The sequence below is a fragment of the Archocentrus centrarchus genome, chromosome 18 (genome assembly GCF_007364275.1).
Source record: "Archocentrus centrarchus isolate MPI-CPG fArcCen1 chromosome 18, fArcCen1, whole genome shotgun sequence".
In the NCBI taxonomy this organism is placed as follows: domain Eukaryota; kingdom Metazoa; phylum Chordata; class Actinopteri; order Cichliformes; family Cichlidae; genus Archocentrus; species Archocentrus centrarchus.
The window spans coordinates 6,087,519-6,104,227 of record NC_044363.1 but is presented as its reverse complement, the minus strand read 5'-3'; the positions used below and the strand labels follow the sequence as shown (position 1 = coordinate 6,104,227).

The 16,709-nt window shown below is 44.6% G+C and overlaps 1 protein-coding gene across 1 annotated transcript in view; it reads right to left on the bottom strand.

Moving 5' to 3' along the window:
• The window catches only part of LOC115797317 (neuropeptide Y receptor type 2-like), a 62,603-nt gene that overhangs the window by 3,940 nt on the left and 41,954 nt on the right, over positions 1-16,709 (bottom strand). Inside the window, exon 4 of the mRNA XM_030753864.1 lies at positions 6,311-6,476. Coding sequence (XP_030609724.1) covers positions 6,311-6,476 — 166 coding nt within the window. The remainder of the gene's footprint in view (positions 1-6,310; positions 6,477-16,709) is intronic.

Genomic DNA, 16,709 nt, shown 5'->3' with positions numbered 1-16,709 from the left:
AAAAATGATGTTTCTAATTTTAGAAACATTCTGCAAATGCAAAAATGCGGTCCTACATATTTGTTTAATATGTGCATTGAAGGACAAATCCTGGTCAAAAATGGCTCCAAGATTTCTTACAGTGTTACTCGAGGCCAAAGTAATGCCATCCAGAGTAAGTATCTGGTTTAACACCATGTTTCTAAGATTTGTGGGGCAGAGAACAAGAATTTCAGTTTTGTCTGAATTTAGAAGCAGGAAATTAGAGGTCATCCAGGCCTTAATGTCTTTAAGTCATTCCTGCAGTTTATCTAATTGATGTGTGTCATCTGGATTCATGGAAAGATAAAGCTGAGTATCATCTGCATAACAATGAAAATGTATGCAATGCTTTCTAATAATACTGCCCAAGGGAAGCATGTATAATGTAAATAAAATTGATCCTAAAATAGTGTTGAACGGTGGGCCTTTACTATCTGGGTAAGCTTTTTATTGCATGAGTCATGTGTGAAATATCATGCTATTGTCAATTGTCATACTGAAATGAAAATATGAAGCTGTTGTCAATCGGATGCTTTCCAGATGGTATTTCATGGTGGATGAAAATCTGATAGTATTTTTCTGTAATTCTAGCAATTTTGACAAAATGCCCAACACAACTGGCTGAAATGCAGCTGCAAATCATGACAAAACCTCAAACATGGCTGTAGATACTGTTGTACCTCTCTCCTGACCTCCTCTTCACCTATTGATGACAATTTGAACAAAAAAAGAGAAATGTGGATTCTTCACTACATGAGATCTGTTGCCACTGATTGTCAGTCCAGTTCTTGTGTAATTTGGCATACCTCAGCCTTTTCTCCCCGTTTTCTTAAAAATGGCTTCTTGACAGCCACTCTTTCGACTGAGACCATGTCTGAGGCTGCAATATATAGTAGTTAGATCAAATGCATCTCTCTGGTCCTGTGTCAGGTGTTTGCTGGATTTTTTTTTCTTTCTTTCAGGCCTGCCACTTCTTTATCCTCAAGTGTGATTTTGTTGTTGGGATGGGGCTGGAGGTTATAAGCTTGGCACACAAAGCTCGGTATCTACCCACACGTGGGTGGCACCGGTTGCAGTCCCATGTCCGTTTCCATGTCCCTGCATCGTCACGACCTGATCAAACCACCAGCTTTCTAATTGGTAATTCTACACAGAGCCACAGCCACCTCTATTTATTAGTTCATGACATCCAGATTCAAAACTCCAAGATGGACATGAAGCGAGCACATCTAAAATTAAAGACCATAAAAGGCTGCATTAGGAGCATAGATAGTATTAAAAAAATGGACGTAGCCACTATGATGTTGCTCATTAGTTAGTGAAGTCTCATTTTGGTGTTTTGAAACTGGATATAATTAGAATGATTTTTTTTTTTTTTTTTTTTTTTTAAATGACAATGTTCTGTTTAATATGATGGCTGGAGCCCATAAACTCATTGGGTAAGTGTTTACAGAGGTTAAGACTGAGTGTCCATAGACTTCTATAAAACTGGAAGTATTTCTACAACCACAGCATATCAGCAAGGCACTTCAGCATTGGCTTCATTTTTTCAGAACTTGAAGCTAAATCCATCTTTTATACTGCATGATTACACAGGCAGCAACACTGCTTGGTTAGAAGAAGAACAACATACTATAACAACAGGTTTTTTGGTACAGTGCCTTGCGAAAGTATTCGGCCCCCTTGAACTTTTCAACCTTTTGCCACATTTCAGGCTTCAAACATAAAGATATAAAATTTGAATTTTTTGTGAAGAATCAACAACAAGTGGGACACAATCGTGAAGTGGAATGAAATTTATTGGATGTGTCAAACATTTTTAACAAATAAAAAACTGAAAAGTGGGGCGTGCAATATTATTCGGCCCCTTTACTTTCAGTGCAGCAAACTCACTCCAGAAGTTCAGTGAGGATCTCTGAATGATCCAATGTTGTCCCAAATGACTGATGATGATAAATAGAATCCACCTGTGTGTAATCAAGTCTCCGTATAAATGCACCTGCTCTGTGATAGTCTCAGGGTTCTGTTCAAAGTGCAGAGAGCATCACGAAGACCAAGGAACACACCAGGCAGGTCCGAGATACTGTTGAGGAGAAGTTCAAAGCTGGATTTGGATACAAAAAGATTTCCCAAGCTTTAAACATCTCAAGGAGCACTGTGCAAGCAATCATATTGAAATGGAAGGAGTATCAGACCACTGCAAATCTACCAAGACCCGGCCGTCCCTCTAAACTTTCATCTCAAACAAGGAGAAGACTGATCAGAGATGCAGCCAAGAGGCCCATGATCACTCTGGATGAACTGCAGAGATCTACAGCTGTGGTGGGAAAGTCTGTCCATAGGACAACAATCAGTCGTACACTGCACAAATCTGGCCTTTATGGAAGAGTGGCAAGAAGAAAGCCATTTCTCAAAGATATCCATAAAAAGACACACCAAACATGTGGAAGAAGGTGCTCTGGTCAGATGAAACCAAAATCGAACTGTTTGGCCACAATGCAAAAACGATATGTTTGGCGTAAAAGCAACACAGCTCATCACCCTGAACACACCATCCCCACTGTCAAACATGGTGGTGGCAGCATCATGGTTTGGGCCTGCTTTTCGTCAGCAGGGACAGGGAAGATGGTCAAAATTGATGGGAAAATGTTCACAAACGCTCTCCATCCAACCTCACTGAGCTCGAGCTGTTTTGCAAGAAAGAATGGGCAAGAATTTCAGTCTCTCGATGTGCAAAACTGATAGAGACGTACCCCAAGCGACTTGCAGTTGTAATCGCAGCAAAAGGTGGCGCTACAATGTATTAACACAAGGGGGGCGAATAATATTGCACGCCCCACTTTTCAGTTTTTTATTTGTTAAAAAAGTTTGACACATCCAATAAATTTCATTCCACTTCACGATTGTGTCCCACTTGTTGTTGAGTCTTCACAAAAAATTAAAATTTTATATCTTTATGTTTGAAGCCTGAAATGTGGCAAAAGGTTGAAAAGTTCAAGGGGGTCATATACTTTCACAAGGCACTGTATCTGGTTGACGCTATGCCTTAGAGGACTCAAAGAAACACAAATGTGCAGAAAAAGAATAACATTGTTTTCTGACTCAAAAGTGTTTTTATTATTTGGGAGCAGGTTCATCTAGCATGTGGCTAAAACACTAACCCTGCATGATAGCACTCTTGGTGCAGTTCTTTTGTAGCCAAAAACAATACTTCCTGCAAGTTATTTTGTGCTTACATCTCAGCAACACTCATGAATATAAAAACACTGAAATGAAAACACACTCAGCAACTCAACTCCTGAAGGCCACTCACCAAATACTGTTGGCTACATTGCCTTTAATGGAGCATGTTTAGAAGTTTTGATGAAATTGCAGAAACTCTTTTTTCCAACTGTGTTTGTTTTGCTGGTTAAAATTGAGGCTCCTTTCTAATCTACTGAACATGAAAATCCATGAAAAACACTTTCCTTCACGTAAGTAGAAAAAAATGGAACTCATTACTCTGACTCTCAGGTTTCTTGTTCTATCCTCCAGTGAGCATCAAAGTTGCAAAGCTATAAATGGAGGGACAGCACAATAAGCTTTGGTTTCACATCCTCAATAAGATCTTGGTGAGTCTCTGCAGTGTTTGACAGCTATCTGTTTATTGTTGTGCAGATTAAATCAAAAACCTGGTGAAGTTTCTTTTAGCTTTTACAATCCCTGCTGATAAAGAAAAAAAGAGTGTAAGATGAAAAGTTTTTGGAAAAAGTTTAAGGTCGAGACGAGCTGGCAATGAGGTTTTGGCTTTGTGCTTTGGCACATTCAGCATGAAATATAATAGGATGTTGCATTAAAGTCACAGCTTTGGTTTGTGTAGGTAGAAGAAAGAAATCTACGTCCACATTAAATTTAATTAAATTTAAAAAGCTAAATGAATTATTGGAGTAAATGCGCTAAGAGTACAAATGGGTATTGTTCAAAGAGAAATTTCAGAGTTCATGCTCTGTGCTTCAGCAGTATGTAATTAAAATGGAGACTGTGTTCTTCTATGGTTATCATCTACCATGTGGCAGAAAATATTGCTTTTAAGTAGCTATTTCCTGGCATACAGGAAATTTACAGCATAACCACCATCCAGGTTTATGCCACAGCTGCCTAAAATTAACAGTACTGTAATTACCAAAATATCTTTTTTATGTTTCTGTAATGGTTAATCCAAGCTTTTTAATCAAAATTATGTTTATTGTTATTGTTATTTATAAATTTTAAAATTTACTGTTTTACAAAAAAAGCAGAAAAATAGTGCATTATTACTTTTTGATTAAGATACCAAATTACAATTGGTGTTTGTGTCGATTCTCAAGAGCTTGAGAGAAAAAAAACAAAAAAAAAGACAACTGCATTCCTGAACAAAAAAAAAAGAGTTTTAGTAACTGAATTTATGCTTGATTAATTTTTGACTTCTAAGAGAGATCCAGCTCAAATTTGGTTATAAAAACATTAATTCAGTTTATTCGCCTAATAAATAACAAGACCATTTTTAGGCCATAGTTCATTCTAAACCCACTGCAGCACTGCTCTTAAGACCTGTACTCCAACTGTCAAAGCAGCAGCCAACCGAAGTCTAATTGTGTCTTTACCAGTGCAATGGTGGCATTACAGAGAGCTCAGTTTGCATGTGAATCTTCACTGTAATCCTCTTTTGCCAGGACGAGCTGTATTAAGGTGGAAATGGATTTTAGATTTTACATATATGACATCAACTCACAGTGAGAGCGTAAGAAGGTACATAGCTGTTGGGCAGAACAAACTGATTTCACTCAAACTGGTGAAAATATGTCATAAAACCGGATGGACTGAAAATGTGAATTGATAATTTAGTTCTAAATAGGTAAACTTAAAAACAAGGGGCAGCAAGAACTGATGGGAATCCCATTAACTTTGCAGGTAATTGGTCATAAAGAACATTAAAGTGCTTTGTGAAGTTTGACAAGTTTTATTTCAGTCTGCAGCATTTTATAAGGATTTATTCAGCTGCAAAAAGTTTCTCATGTGCAATATTTTATTTGCTCAGTGATTTGTGACAAATATAGCAAAGCAACATATGAGGTGTTTTACCAGTCAGTCTCTCATGCTGTGGATGGATTCCAATTCTACCTTCTTTTGTTGTTGGTTAATTCTGGATGGGATTACATGAATCAGTTCTCCACTTTCAGGTTAAAGTTGGAGTGACTTTCCAGTTCACACTGGATCTCCAGAAGAGAACAAGCTGGAGTTTATCTGACAAGATCCTCTGTAGGAAAACAGCTGAAGAAAAATGCAGCTCACCAGAGTAAGGCAGTAACCCACCCAGTGGGGAAAACGGGCGACAGGAAGCTTTAGAGTTCACAGGCTAGCAAAGTCTAGGCTTTCAAAATAAGAGCCACTAGTAAATCAGTGATGGATGGTGTTATTCTCACTTCCTCTGACAGTGGAGTCAACTCTATACTTTTCCTGCTAGAATTTAAAATCCTTCTCACTGACAAGGTCTTGAATAATCAGGCCTCATCTTATCTTAAAGACCTCATAGTACCCTATCACCCCAATTGAGCACTCTGCTCTCAAACTCCTGGTTACTTGTAGTTCCTAGGGTATTTATACGTAGAACTGGAGGCAGAGCTTTCAGCTTTCAGGCCCCTCTTCTGTGGAACGAGCTCCCAGTTTTGGTTTCAGGAGACAGACACCCTCTCTATTTTTAAGATTAGGCTTAAAACTTTCCTCTTTGATCAAGCTCACAGTTAGGCCTGGATCAGGTGACCCTGAATTCTTCCTTAGCTATGCTGCAATAGGCCTATGAGTTTCTTCTTCATGTTCCTTTTTTCACTCTGTGTGTTTATACACCACTTTATATGGAATCATTAGTTATTAGTAAACTCTGGGTCTCTTCCACAGTGTGTTTAATTATTTTTTCCTGTCTCCCTCCCCCTCACCTCCAACAGGTCGTGGCAGATGGCTGCAGATGGCTGCCTCTCCCTGAGCCATCCATAAAGTCTAACAAGGATTTTCAAAGTATCTACTGAAAATCTGTTTACTGTCGTGGCAAACCATACAAAGTAGAAAAAAGCCCTCCTCAACACCTTTGCCCGTTCGTTTGATGGATTTTATGTTTACAACGCCATTTGTTCCTCTAAATCATCCACTGTTATGCAAACCATAGATAATGGTGATAATAAATATAGTTACAGTTCAAAGTGCCTGTCTTTGGTTATGAAGCATGCAAATAGGATTATCATAAACACAAACTATACGTCCTTTAAGTCCCACCCACCTGTGGCGATCCAGGGCGATGACATTGAGCGTCACCGTGGAGACATGAACAGTGAGCCCCTGGGCGTAGGGCAGCAGGAAACAAAGGGTGCTACCAAATGTCCACTCCCTCTGCAGCGTGTACACGAGGGTGAAGGGGAGGCACAGAGTGTTGACAAGTAGGTCGGCTGGAGACAGAAGACAAAGGAGACGCGTTTGGTTTTACATTCCATTTAAAGCTCAAAATGTTCCCATGTACACGTAACATGACTTGTACTGATTATAGGTGGTATAAATCCAAGGGCTAGTGAATGAGCAGCTTGTGTCATAAGTGTACAAATGATCAATGCTGTTTGTCTGTGTGCCAGGGGGCATCGGAGAAAATAGTTAAACCAATGTGTGCATTTGGCCTTACTTGGACTTCCTCTTGATAAAGTTTGATATCATTGTTTTTGCCATCACGTAAGGCATCAAATGCTGCTATTTTATTTATTTTCAGAAGCTGCCTGCATCCCACCATTGGGCAAACAGTCTTTTGGCATCACGATGCATTAGCCTTCAGTGTCGGCCTCTAAGTGATAAACAATCCCATCGTTAGGGACTTAGCAATAGGTAGAAAACTTTAACTGACTCTTCACCCTGCTAATATAATGCAGTGTTACCAATGACGTTATAAAGGCACAAATACAGTAAGGGTACTTGCCTTATTACCTTTGGTTGTTTTACTTTACTGTTGTTTTCATGTGTATAAAGATTTACGAGGCTTGCTGCTTTCATCTGGTTGTCATCGCAAACACATTAAACCCATTCTGTCTCTGAGGTTAATTTTCCCTGAATCTGCTGCAGAAACTCAACACCACCCACTACACTCTCTCCCTGGGATCTATATCTTCTCCTCTATCAGAGATAATTAACCGGGCATCCAGCTGTGACTGTCTCGGCTGTTTGGTTTTTTTTTTCTCTTGTTTTCAGAAAAGCCACTTTTCCACCCCCTCCCTCTAATAACAAGCAGGCAAATGATGGACAGAAAGAAAAGTGAAACCACATAAGAATCAGCACATGTACTCATGACCATGTACACACCCAAACAGGTTGTTTTCGTGCAAAAGTGTCAAACGTATGTACCCCAGCTGGAACAGGCTACTAGAGTTAATAAACTCACCAACGATGGGGAAAAAAGCCACCCAAAAATGTTACCCAGTTCTGTCTTTGCATTAAAATGGTAAGATCAACTTGCCTCACAGTTTAACAGAGAAAAATCTGAATCAATTTAAAACAGGCTGAGGTCAAGGTCTACAGTCTTGCCTGTCTTCCTCGCTTCCTTTTCATTAACAATCTGCTGGACAGCACCAAGAATACCTATGAAAAAATACTTTAGTGTTTAGTTGCTGGACAGTGTTTAAGTTATTTTATTGCTGTGGGAATATTGATTGCAGAGTCTAGACTGAATCGGCATGCCAAAGGGTCAAAGTCTGCCCATGGCTTTGCAAAGTTTAAGAACAGCAGTGGAGTCATAATTTTTAATAAAATGCACTTTTTTTCCTTTTTGTGGTGCTACACATCTTATTACACATTAGATAGTTTTAATTTTCCAAACAGTTTATCTCTAGATCTGAACAAACTAAATCATTAAGACATAGAAATACTGATATTTAGTCAACCAAAATAACAGATTTAGACTACAGCCAACTCACAACAAATGTCCCACAAGCCTGAAAATGACCAATATAAGGGGGAACAAAGTGGCATTTAAAAAGTAAGAATCATTAATTGTGCAGTTTATTTGCACCATAAATCCTCCTGCCATGAAACTGTCTGGGCATAAAAATCAAACTTGCCTTTGCAGCTCCATCACGTCGCGTTTCGATTCAGAGAATCACATTGTGGTGTAGCTGCAGTCTCGCTTCAGTTCAGCAACTTTCTGAAGCCTCTGTTCTCGATCTACGACTCCATATCAGTGCTGCGGTGTGGATTCAAGCATCAATATGACATTCTTTGAAAAAAGTGTCTCATCGGAAATGCTCAGAAAAGAGGATCCCAGTCTCCTCCTCTGTGCACCATGCACAGCAAGCCAGTCAAAGATTTATTAAAAATGTAAACTGAGATATAAGCTGGATTAAAATTAGCAGATGGCCAGATTTGTCACTTTGATTTTAATATATACTGTATTGGCTAGAGAAGGAACAAATGGGCTAAAACACAGAGAGATTCCTTATTTTAAAGTTTTTAAGTCGAAGAACATTCAACAGAACATTTTGCAAAAAAGACTCAATAAAAGCCTTCTCTTGTGTGGACAGAGTCCATATTTGCTCAAATTATGTAAAATTTGTTAATTAACAACCAGCAGTTCCTTTTTGTATCATTAATTCTTACTCTCTTTTCTGGCATGCCCTCCTTCAAAAGAAAGTACACATGCAAAATCCCAGTTTTTCATTTTCACTTCCCATCATCAAAATGTTGAAAGCTGAACTTCAGAAGAATACATGTCAGCAAGATGTCAACAGTCTTTTTTGTTTTGCCTACACATTTCATAATTACTGAACTTAGATTCAGTCCATATTTTTCCTCTGGTTGCCCAAGCCCCATCTGCTATTGTCATAACCCAGGGAGGGCCGGTCTGTGTTTTTGTGTTTGTGAGTCGTTGGCTGTCCAGCAGAGATGGAGAGGGGTTTCAGGCGTCTCCACCTCTGGGCAGATACGTGGGCGTGGCTCCACCACACCTGTGATGGATCAAGGCATCAGGTGGAACTACTTAAGCTGCCAGCGGACATTCACTCGTCGCTGGATCATTGACTACTTCCAAGTTAGTGTCGGCTCCTTCGGTGACTTCCTGTCGTGTGTTCCCAGACTTACCTGTTTTTTCGCTTTTCGCCTTCCCCAGATCTCCGTGTCGGCTCCTGCCTTCGCTCCCTGGAAATCCTGCTCTCCGCTCGCCACGCCGTCCCACGCCGTGCCACCGCTGATCCTCGGGACCTTTCCCCCTGCCTGCTCACTCACCTGCCTGGCCTCTCCTCCTCCCCTTGGCCTCTCTGCTCGCCGCTCGCCACCAGCTGTTTCCCACAAAATCCCCGGACCTGCTTCCCTTCACACATTCTCACTACCACTGTAAATAAACTTGCACTCTGCTCTCATCAGTTACCGCCTGTGTGTCTTCTCCTTCTCAGTTGTGACAGAATGATCCAGCCACAATCGGACACCGCGGAGGCTGATCCCATCAGCAGGACTTTGGCCAACCAGGAAGAGACCCTCCAGCGCCATGACCACATGCTTCGCCTGATCACAAGCCAACTCAGTGCTACCACTCAACACCTGGCTGACTTACGAGGTATGTTGGAACCCACTGTGTTATCTGCCATGCCTCGCCAGCCCGATTCATCTGCCCCGCCGCCGGCACCGTCGGTAGTGTCAGCCTCCGCATCCGAAGCCACCGGAACACCGGAGAAAGCCTTGCCCACTCCTGAGGTATTCCATGGTGAGCTAGGGAAGTGTGGAGGATTTCTAACCCAGTGTTCACTAGTTTTCAGACAGCAAAGACTCGCCTACGCTTCAGACTGCGCAAAAATTGGATTTATGGTCAACCTGTTCCGGGGAAGGGCGTTGGAGTGGGGGCACGCTGTTTTACGAGGTAACCCCGACCTGTCTTTCCCCACTTTCCTGTCTCGCTTTAAAGAAGTTTTTGACAAGGGATCCTGCCCCGAGGCTGCGGCTCAGAGATTGGTCAATCTGCGGCAGGGCAGACAGCGTATGGCGGATTTTTCCGTGGACTTCCGCATTCTCGCCGAGGAAGCCGGCTGGGAGGAGAGAGCGCTCAGAGGAGTATTTTTGAATAGCATTAGTGACGACCTCAAATATGAACTTGCAACCCGCGATTTACCTCTTTCTCTGGAGGCGGTAATTTCACTGTGTATTCGGCTAGACGATCGCCTGAGAGCGCGGCGGACCCCGGGCAACTACGACTCCCAGCATGCCTTTCACCGCGCTGCTTCCGGTGACCGGAGAGGATCCCCGGAGGATGACGCCAGGCGCACGGCGACTCCTGGTGGCGCGGAGGAGCAACCCATGCAGCTTGGACGGGCCAGATTGTCTGCTTTGGAACGACGACGGAGATGGGAGGCGGGGGAATGCATGTATTGTGGCAAGATGGGTCACTTCATCGCTTCCTGTCCTGTTCGCCCAAAAGGTCGTGTCCGTCAGTAAAGGTGGGGGTACTGGCGGGCCAACTTAACTCTTGTTCCTCCCTGCCGAGATTCACGCTCCAGGCAAAGCTTGAGCTTCCCTCCGGTTCCCACACGGCGTTGGCATTAATAGATTCTGGGGCTGAGCAAAATCTTATGGATTCCGCCCTCGCCCAGCAGTGGGACGTTCCATCCATAGCCTTGCCCACTCCGCTCCGGGTCTCGGCACTTTACGGCGCTGCTCTCTCTGTTATCACTCACAAGACCCAGCCGCTCTCCCTCACCCTGTCGGGTAACCATTCAGAACATTTGTCATTTTTTCTTTTTGATTCACAACAGACTCCCATCGTCCTTGGCTTTCCGTGGTTACAGTTGCATAACCCCCATATCAATTGGACAACTCGAAGCATCGCAGGGTGGAGCGAGCGGTGCCACCAGCATTGTCTCCGGTCCGCCACGCCCTCTGTTAACCGCTCTTCCACGCCCAGGGGGGAGACGAAATCCGATCTGTCTGGGGTGCCCTCAGCCTATCACGATCTGGCTGAGGTGTTCAGTAAGGACCGGGCCGTCTCTTTGCCTCCTCACAGACCCTACGATTGCGCCATCAATCTCGTGCCTGGGGCTCCCTATCCATCCAGCAGACTCTACAGCCTTTCTCAGCATGAACGGGACGCCATGGACCGGTATATTACCGAAGCCCAGGCAGCTGGCCTCATTCGGCCGTCCACTTCTCCCATGGCCGCTGGATTCTTCTTCGTGTCAAAGAAAGACAAGTCTCTCCGCCCCTGTATTGACTACCGGGGCCTCAATGCTATCACTGTTCGTAATAAGTATCCACTGCCACTCCTCACCTCCGCTTTTGAGCTCCTACAGGGGGCGACCGTCTTCACTAAACTGGACCTCCGGAACGCCTATCATCTCGTTCGCATACAAGAAGGAGATGAATGGAAAACAGCTTTCAACACCCATCTCGGTCACTTCGAGTACCTCGTGATGCCCTTCGGGTTGACCAATGCCCCGGCAGTGTTCCAGGCCCTCGTTAACGACGTCCTTAGGGACTTCATTAACCACTTTGTGTTCGTTTACTTAGATGACATCCTGATTTTCTCTCCCTCGTTGCAGGAGCACAGGAAGCACGTTCGGCTGGTGTTGCAGCGGCTGTTGGAGAACCGGTTGTTTGTGAAAGGAGAGAAGTGCGAATTTCACGTTGAGTCTGTCTCCTTTTTGGGTTACATCATTGGAAAGGGGCGACTGGAAGCTGACCCGGTTAAGGTACAGGCGGTTCTGGATTGGCCCGAGCCATCGGATCGGAAACAGCTACAGCGTTTTCTCGGATTCGCTAATTTCTATCGCCGCTTCATTAAGGACTATAGCACCATCACCCATGCTCTTACTTCTCTCACCTCTCCCAAGTTGCCTTTCAGGTGGACCTCGGCTGCGGCTGGTGCTTTCTCTTTTCTGAAGAATCGGTTCGCCTCCGCTCCGGTTCTCATCCAGCCTGACCTGTCCAGGGCCTTCGTGGTGGAGGTGGATGCATCCGACGTGGGAGTGGGGGCAGTCCTTTCTCAACAGGCCACAGGTGGCCTTCGACCCTGTGCTTTTTTTTCCCGTCGCCTCTCGCCAGCTGAGCAGAACTACGACGTGGGGGATCGGGAACTGTTGGCCATCAAGTTGGCTTTGGAGGAATGGCGGCACTGGCTGGAGGGCGCGACCCATCCATTCCTGGTGTGGACGGACCACAAGAATCTGGCATATCTCCGGTCCGCTAAGCGCCTTAATGCGCGACAAGCCAGGTGGGCCTTGTTTTTCACTCGCTTCAACTTCACCATCTCCTACAGGCCTGGGTCACGGAATGTGAAGCCCGACGCCTTATCTCGACAATTCTGCTCCTCGGACCACTCTGTCCAGCCGGAGTTTATTGTGCCTCCCTCCTGCGTTGTCGGCACCCTCACCTGGGAGATCGAGTCCGCCGTTCGAGCGGCTCTCCAGGCCGAACCAGACCCTGGCACCGGACCCCCCAATCGCCTCTATGTGCCCTCCCAGGTTCGGGCCCGGGTTCTGCAGTGGGCACATACAGCTAGATTCACCTGTCATCCCGGAGCTAATCGCATGGTCTCCTTTCTCCAGCGCTATTTTTGGTGGCCCACGCTGATCAAGGAGACCCGTGAGTACGTGGCAGCATGCAGTGTCTGTGCACAGAATAAACCATTGTTGTCTTCTCCCTCTGGTCTCCTTAGGCCGCTGCCTACTCCCAAGCGACCATGGTCCCAAATAGCGCTGGACTTTATCACTGGCCTCCCTCCTTCAGAAGGGAATACCGTTGTCTTGACCATCATAGACCGTTTTTCCAAGGCAGCTCACTTCATCGCCTTGCCCAAGCTTCCTTCCGCCCTGGAAACAGCACAACTCCTGACCAACCATGTCTTCCGACTACATGGAATTCCTGAAGATATAGTGTCCGATCGGGGGCCCCAATTCACATCCCGGGTGTGGAAGGCGTTCTGCGAATCCCTCGGAGCTAAGGTGAGCCTCTCCTCTGGTTACCATCCACAGACCAACGGCCAGACCGAACGTGCCAACCAGGAGTTAGAGGCGGCTTTGCGGTGCGTGGCATCTTCCAATCAGGCCACCTGGAGCTCTCATCTACCTTGGATTGAGTACGCGCACAACTCTCTCTCTTCCACCGGCACGGGCATGTCCCCGTTCGAAGCTGCTCAGGGTTTTCAACCACCTCTTCTTCCTGCCATCGAAGAGGACCTCACCATTCCCTCAGTCCAACATCACCTTCGTCGCTGTCGTCGGGTATGGAAGGCCACCCACGCTGCTCTTCTCCGGACCAAAGAGCGGAACAAGCGGATTGCTGAACCCCACCGGACCCCTGCACCAGACTACCAGCCGGGTCAGCAGGTATGGCTGTCCACTAAGAATGTTCCAGTACGTGTGGAGTCTCGGAAGCTCGCTCCAACCTTCCTTGGGCCGTTCGAGATTGAGTCTATTGTCAATCCTGTGTCTGTCCGTCTAAAGTTGCCTCGTAACATGCGCATCCACAACGTCTTTCATGTTTCGCAACTCAAACCTGTCTCCTCCAGTCCTTTGTGCCCCCCGTCTGGTTCTCCTCCCCCCGCTCGGATTATTGACGGCCAGCAGGTCTACACTATCCGTCGCCTTATGGACGCACGTCGCCGTGGGCGGGGTTACCAGTTTTTGGTGGACTGGGAGGGCTACGGTCCTGAGGAACGGTCCTGGGTGTCCCAGGCTAACATCTTGGATAAAGGCATGGTGCGGGACTTCCGGAGACGGTGTCCAGAGAAGTTTCGGTCGCCTGGAGGCTCCCGTTGAGGGGGGGGTACTGTCATAACCCAGGGAGGGCCGGTCTGTGTTTTTGTGTTTGTGAGTCGTTGGCTGTCCAGCAGAGATGGAGAGGGGTTTCAGGCGTCTCCACCTCTGGGCAGATACGTGGGCGTGGCTCCACCACACCTGTGATGGATCAAGGCATCAGGTGGAACTACTTAAGCTGCCAGCGGACATTCACTCGTCGCTGGATCATTGACTACTTCCAAGTTAGTGTCGGCTCCTTCGGTGACTTCCTGTCGTGTGTTCCCAGACTTACCTGTTTTTTCGCTTTTCGCCTTCCCCAGATCTCCGTGTCGGCTCCTGCCTTCGCTCCCTGGAAATCCTGCTCTCCGCTCGCCACGCCGTCCCACGCCGTGCCACCGCTGATCCTCGGGACCTTTCCCCCTGCCTGCTCACTCACCTGCCTGGCCTCTCCTCCTCCCCTTGGCCTCTCTGCTCGCCGCTCGCCACCAGCTGTTTCCCACAAAATCCCCGGACCTGCTTCCCTTCACACATTCTCACTACCACTGTAAATAAACTTGCACTACTTGCACTACTTGCATTACTTGAATGTAATTAACAGGGTCAGGATTAATCAATACTTGCAGCAGTGACAGTTGATCTGAGGGTGCAAAATAATTTTCTGCTATTGGTTTGTTAAATAAATATTTCTCTGGTTCAAAAGTCAAATGCATGGAGTCCAGCTGGGTGGACATGTTTGTAACGCTATGAAGAAAAAAGTTTCATAAACCAAATTTCAATTGCATTTCTTTTTTGATGCATGCATTTCATGCATGAAAGGGTGAAGTTTATATATATATATATATATATATATATATATATATATATATATATATATATATATATATATATATATATATAATGATGCCTGTGTGTTCAGACTTGACTTAGTTATGACTCAGTTTTTATGAATTTAAACCTGACCACCTCCCATTTTTAGGACATTTTGATGCACCTGATGTATCTTTGCCTCCCTCTGGGCACCTCTTTACAGTTTGAATCTGCCACAGTTTTTCTACACTGATGCCACAAAAAGTAGGTCAAATATCAACTTTTATGTTTTTTCCAGATTAAAAAAAAGATAATTAAAAAGAAAAAATGCAGCTGCAGTCAAAACTCTGTTGTCAATTCCTGTCCCATCTTTTGATTTTCTTTAATGCTTGCTGTTCTTATATAAGCACTTTGTTATATAATCATCTTTTCCCCCCCTTTATCCTCAGTGTTCCTTTATAATTGAATTTATACATGTCATGTATGAGAGGGGATGAAGCTGAGTGAGCGCTGAGCTGTTCAGGATTGGCTGAGTCATGTGAGGACACATGCAGAGTCAAACAAACTGGCGAGCACCAGAGCCGCTGTACCCGAAACATCAGAGAGGGAGAGACGCCATCTGCCTGGAGAGCTGCCGACAGACACCGGGTCACGTGATCGGCACAATCATATGTAGTTCTCTATGTGTGAGCATCTACAGCAGCAGCAGCTGGTGCCAAGGGTCAGGCAACATCTGGAGCTACATGTCTGTCACACACGGATGCTCTGCACATGGTTCAATTATAATGGTGGTACAAATTAAACCCTGCGAAAAATAAAAAACAGCAAACTGAAAGAAGATTTTACTAATCCGTGTGTAAAATAATCCAGAACCACTTTAAAGAGCCAAAGTCAAATCAGAATCTAGCTTTAACTTCAAAAGTAATTTTTCCTCCACAGGCTGCAAGTTGTATTGTTCCCCAAATCCACTTCTAACCTGAAGTCAATCCTATGCTTTAAAGAGCTTGGTGGTAATGCTGCAGGAAGCCCTAATACCTTTTTCTACCAACATAGAACCAGCTCTGCTTTTTTTTGCCCTTTGGCACTTTGACAGCTTGTTCACATTTTGATGGGCTTGATAATCAGTTATTATGACGGGATGCTACCTAGCAGAAGGTGGAATGATTTCTGTGCAAGGATAGGTTATAGTTTGGGTGGGTTTGGATAATTTCTTTCCTTATAGCTACTGCTGTCAGTGGTCTCAACCTCCAACTGTCTTCTTTTTTTGGTTGAAATATATGGAACCGGTTGTATGTTTGTGTAGGTTCTCAGTCATTCAGGTCATAGTAGTCTTTGGAGCTTGGAAAAAGGCAACTTGAACACATCTCATCTTTCATTCTCAAACCAAAAGGTGGAGAGAGCCAGGTATTTGGACCCTGGTTCTAAATGGAACTGGTTCTAAATTAGGCATTAGCATATAATATGTACATAAAACATGGATGCCAGCCACTGCCTTCTAAACTCAGTGTTAGGATTTTTGTCAACAGAATGTTGGTGTTTTTAGAGCTAGAAGTGACCTTGTTGACCAGAAGGTGAACAAGGTCACAACAAGGTCATTTATATATATTTTTTTCACTACATATTATCGGCTGCTGTGCATGTGACAAATAAACATTATCTTATCTTATCTAAGGTGTTATCTAATGCTGGCAAGTTTGGTTTGCAAGCTGCACTCATAAACTGTATGGGTGCAACACAAAGATGCAATACTATAATTTCAATCACCACAACTGAATTGCAAACATTTTTGGACAGTGTGTTAGTACAGTTAGCTACAAAGCAAGCTACAGAGTAGATAATTACTTCAACAAACACCAACAGCACAAACATGGTCCACAGGTCCAGTTCAGAGACTCCAGTTAGCTGAGGTGAAGCCTAGCATACAGCTAGCAGCTTCAGCCATCTGTGCCAAGCAACTTCCCAATGAAACCAGATGTGCCCGTTGTTTCAGGGGAAAAAACAAAAAAAAAAATCACTTCCCATACACTTGTCACGAACGAGGAAATTAGCAATGGAAACTGTTTTTTTGTGAACGTGTTTCTACTGTAACACTGGACATTTTAACATGGGCGTCACTTTTCA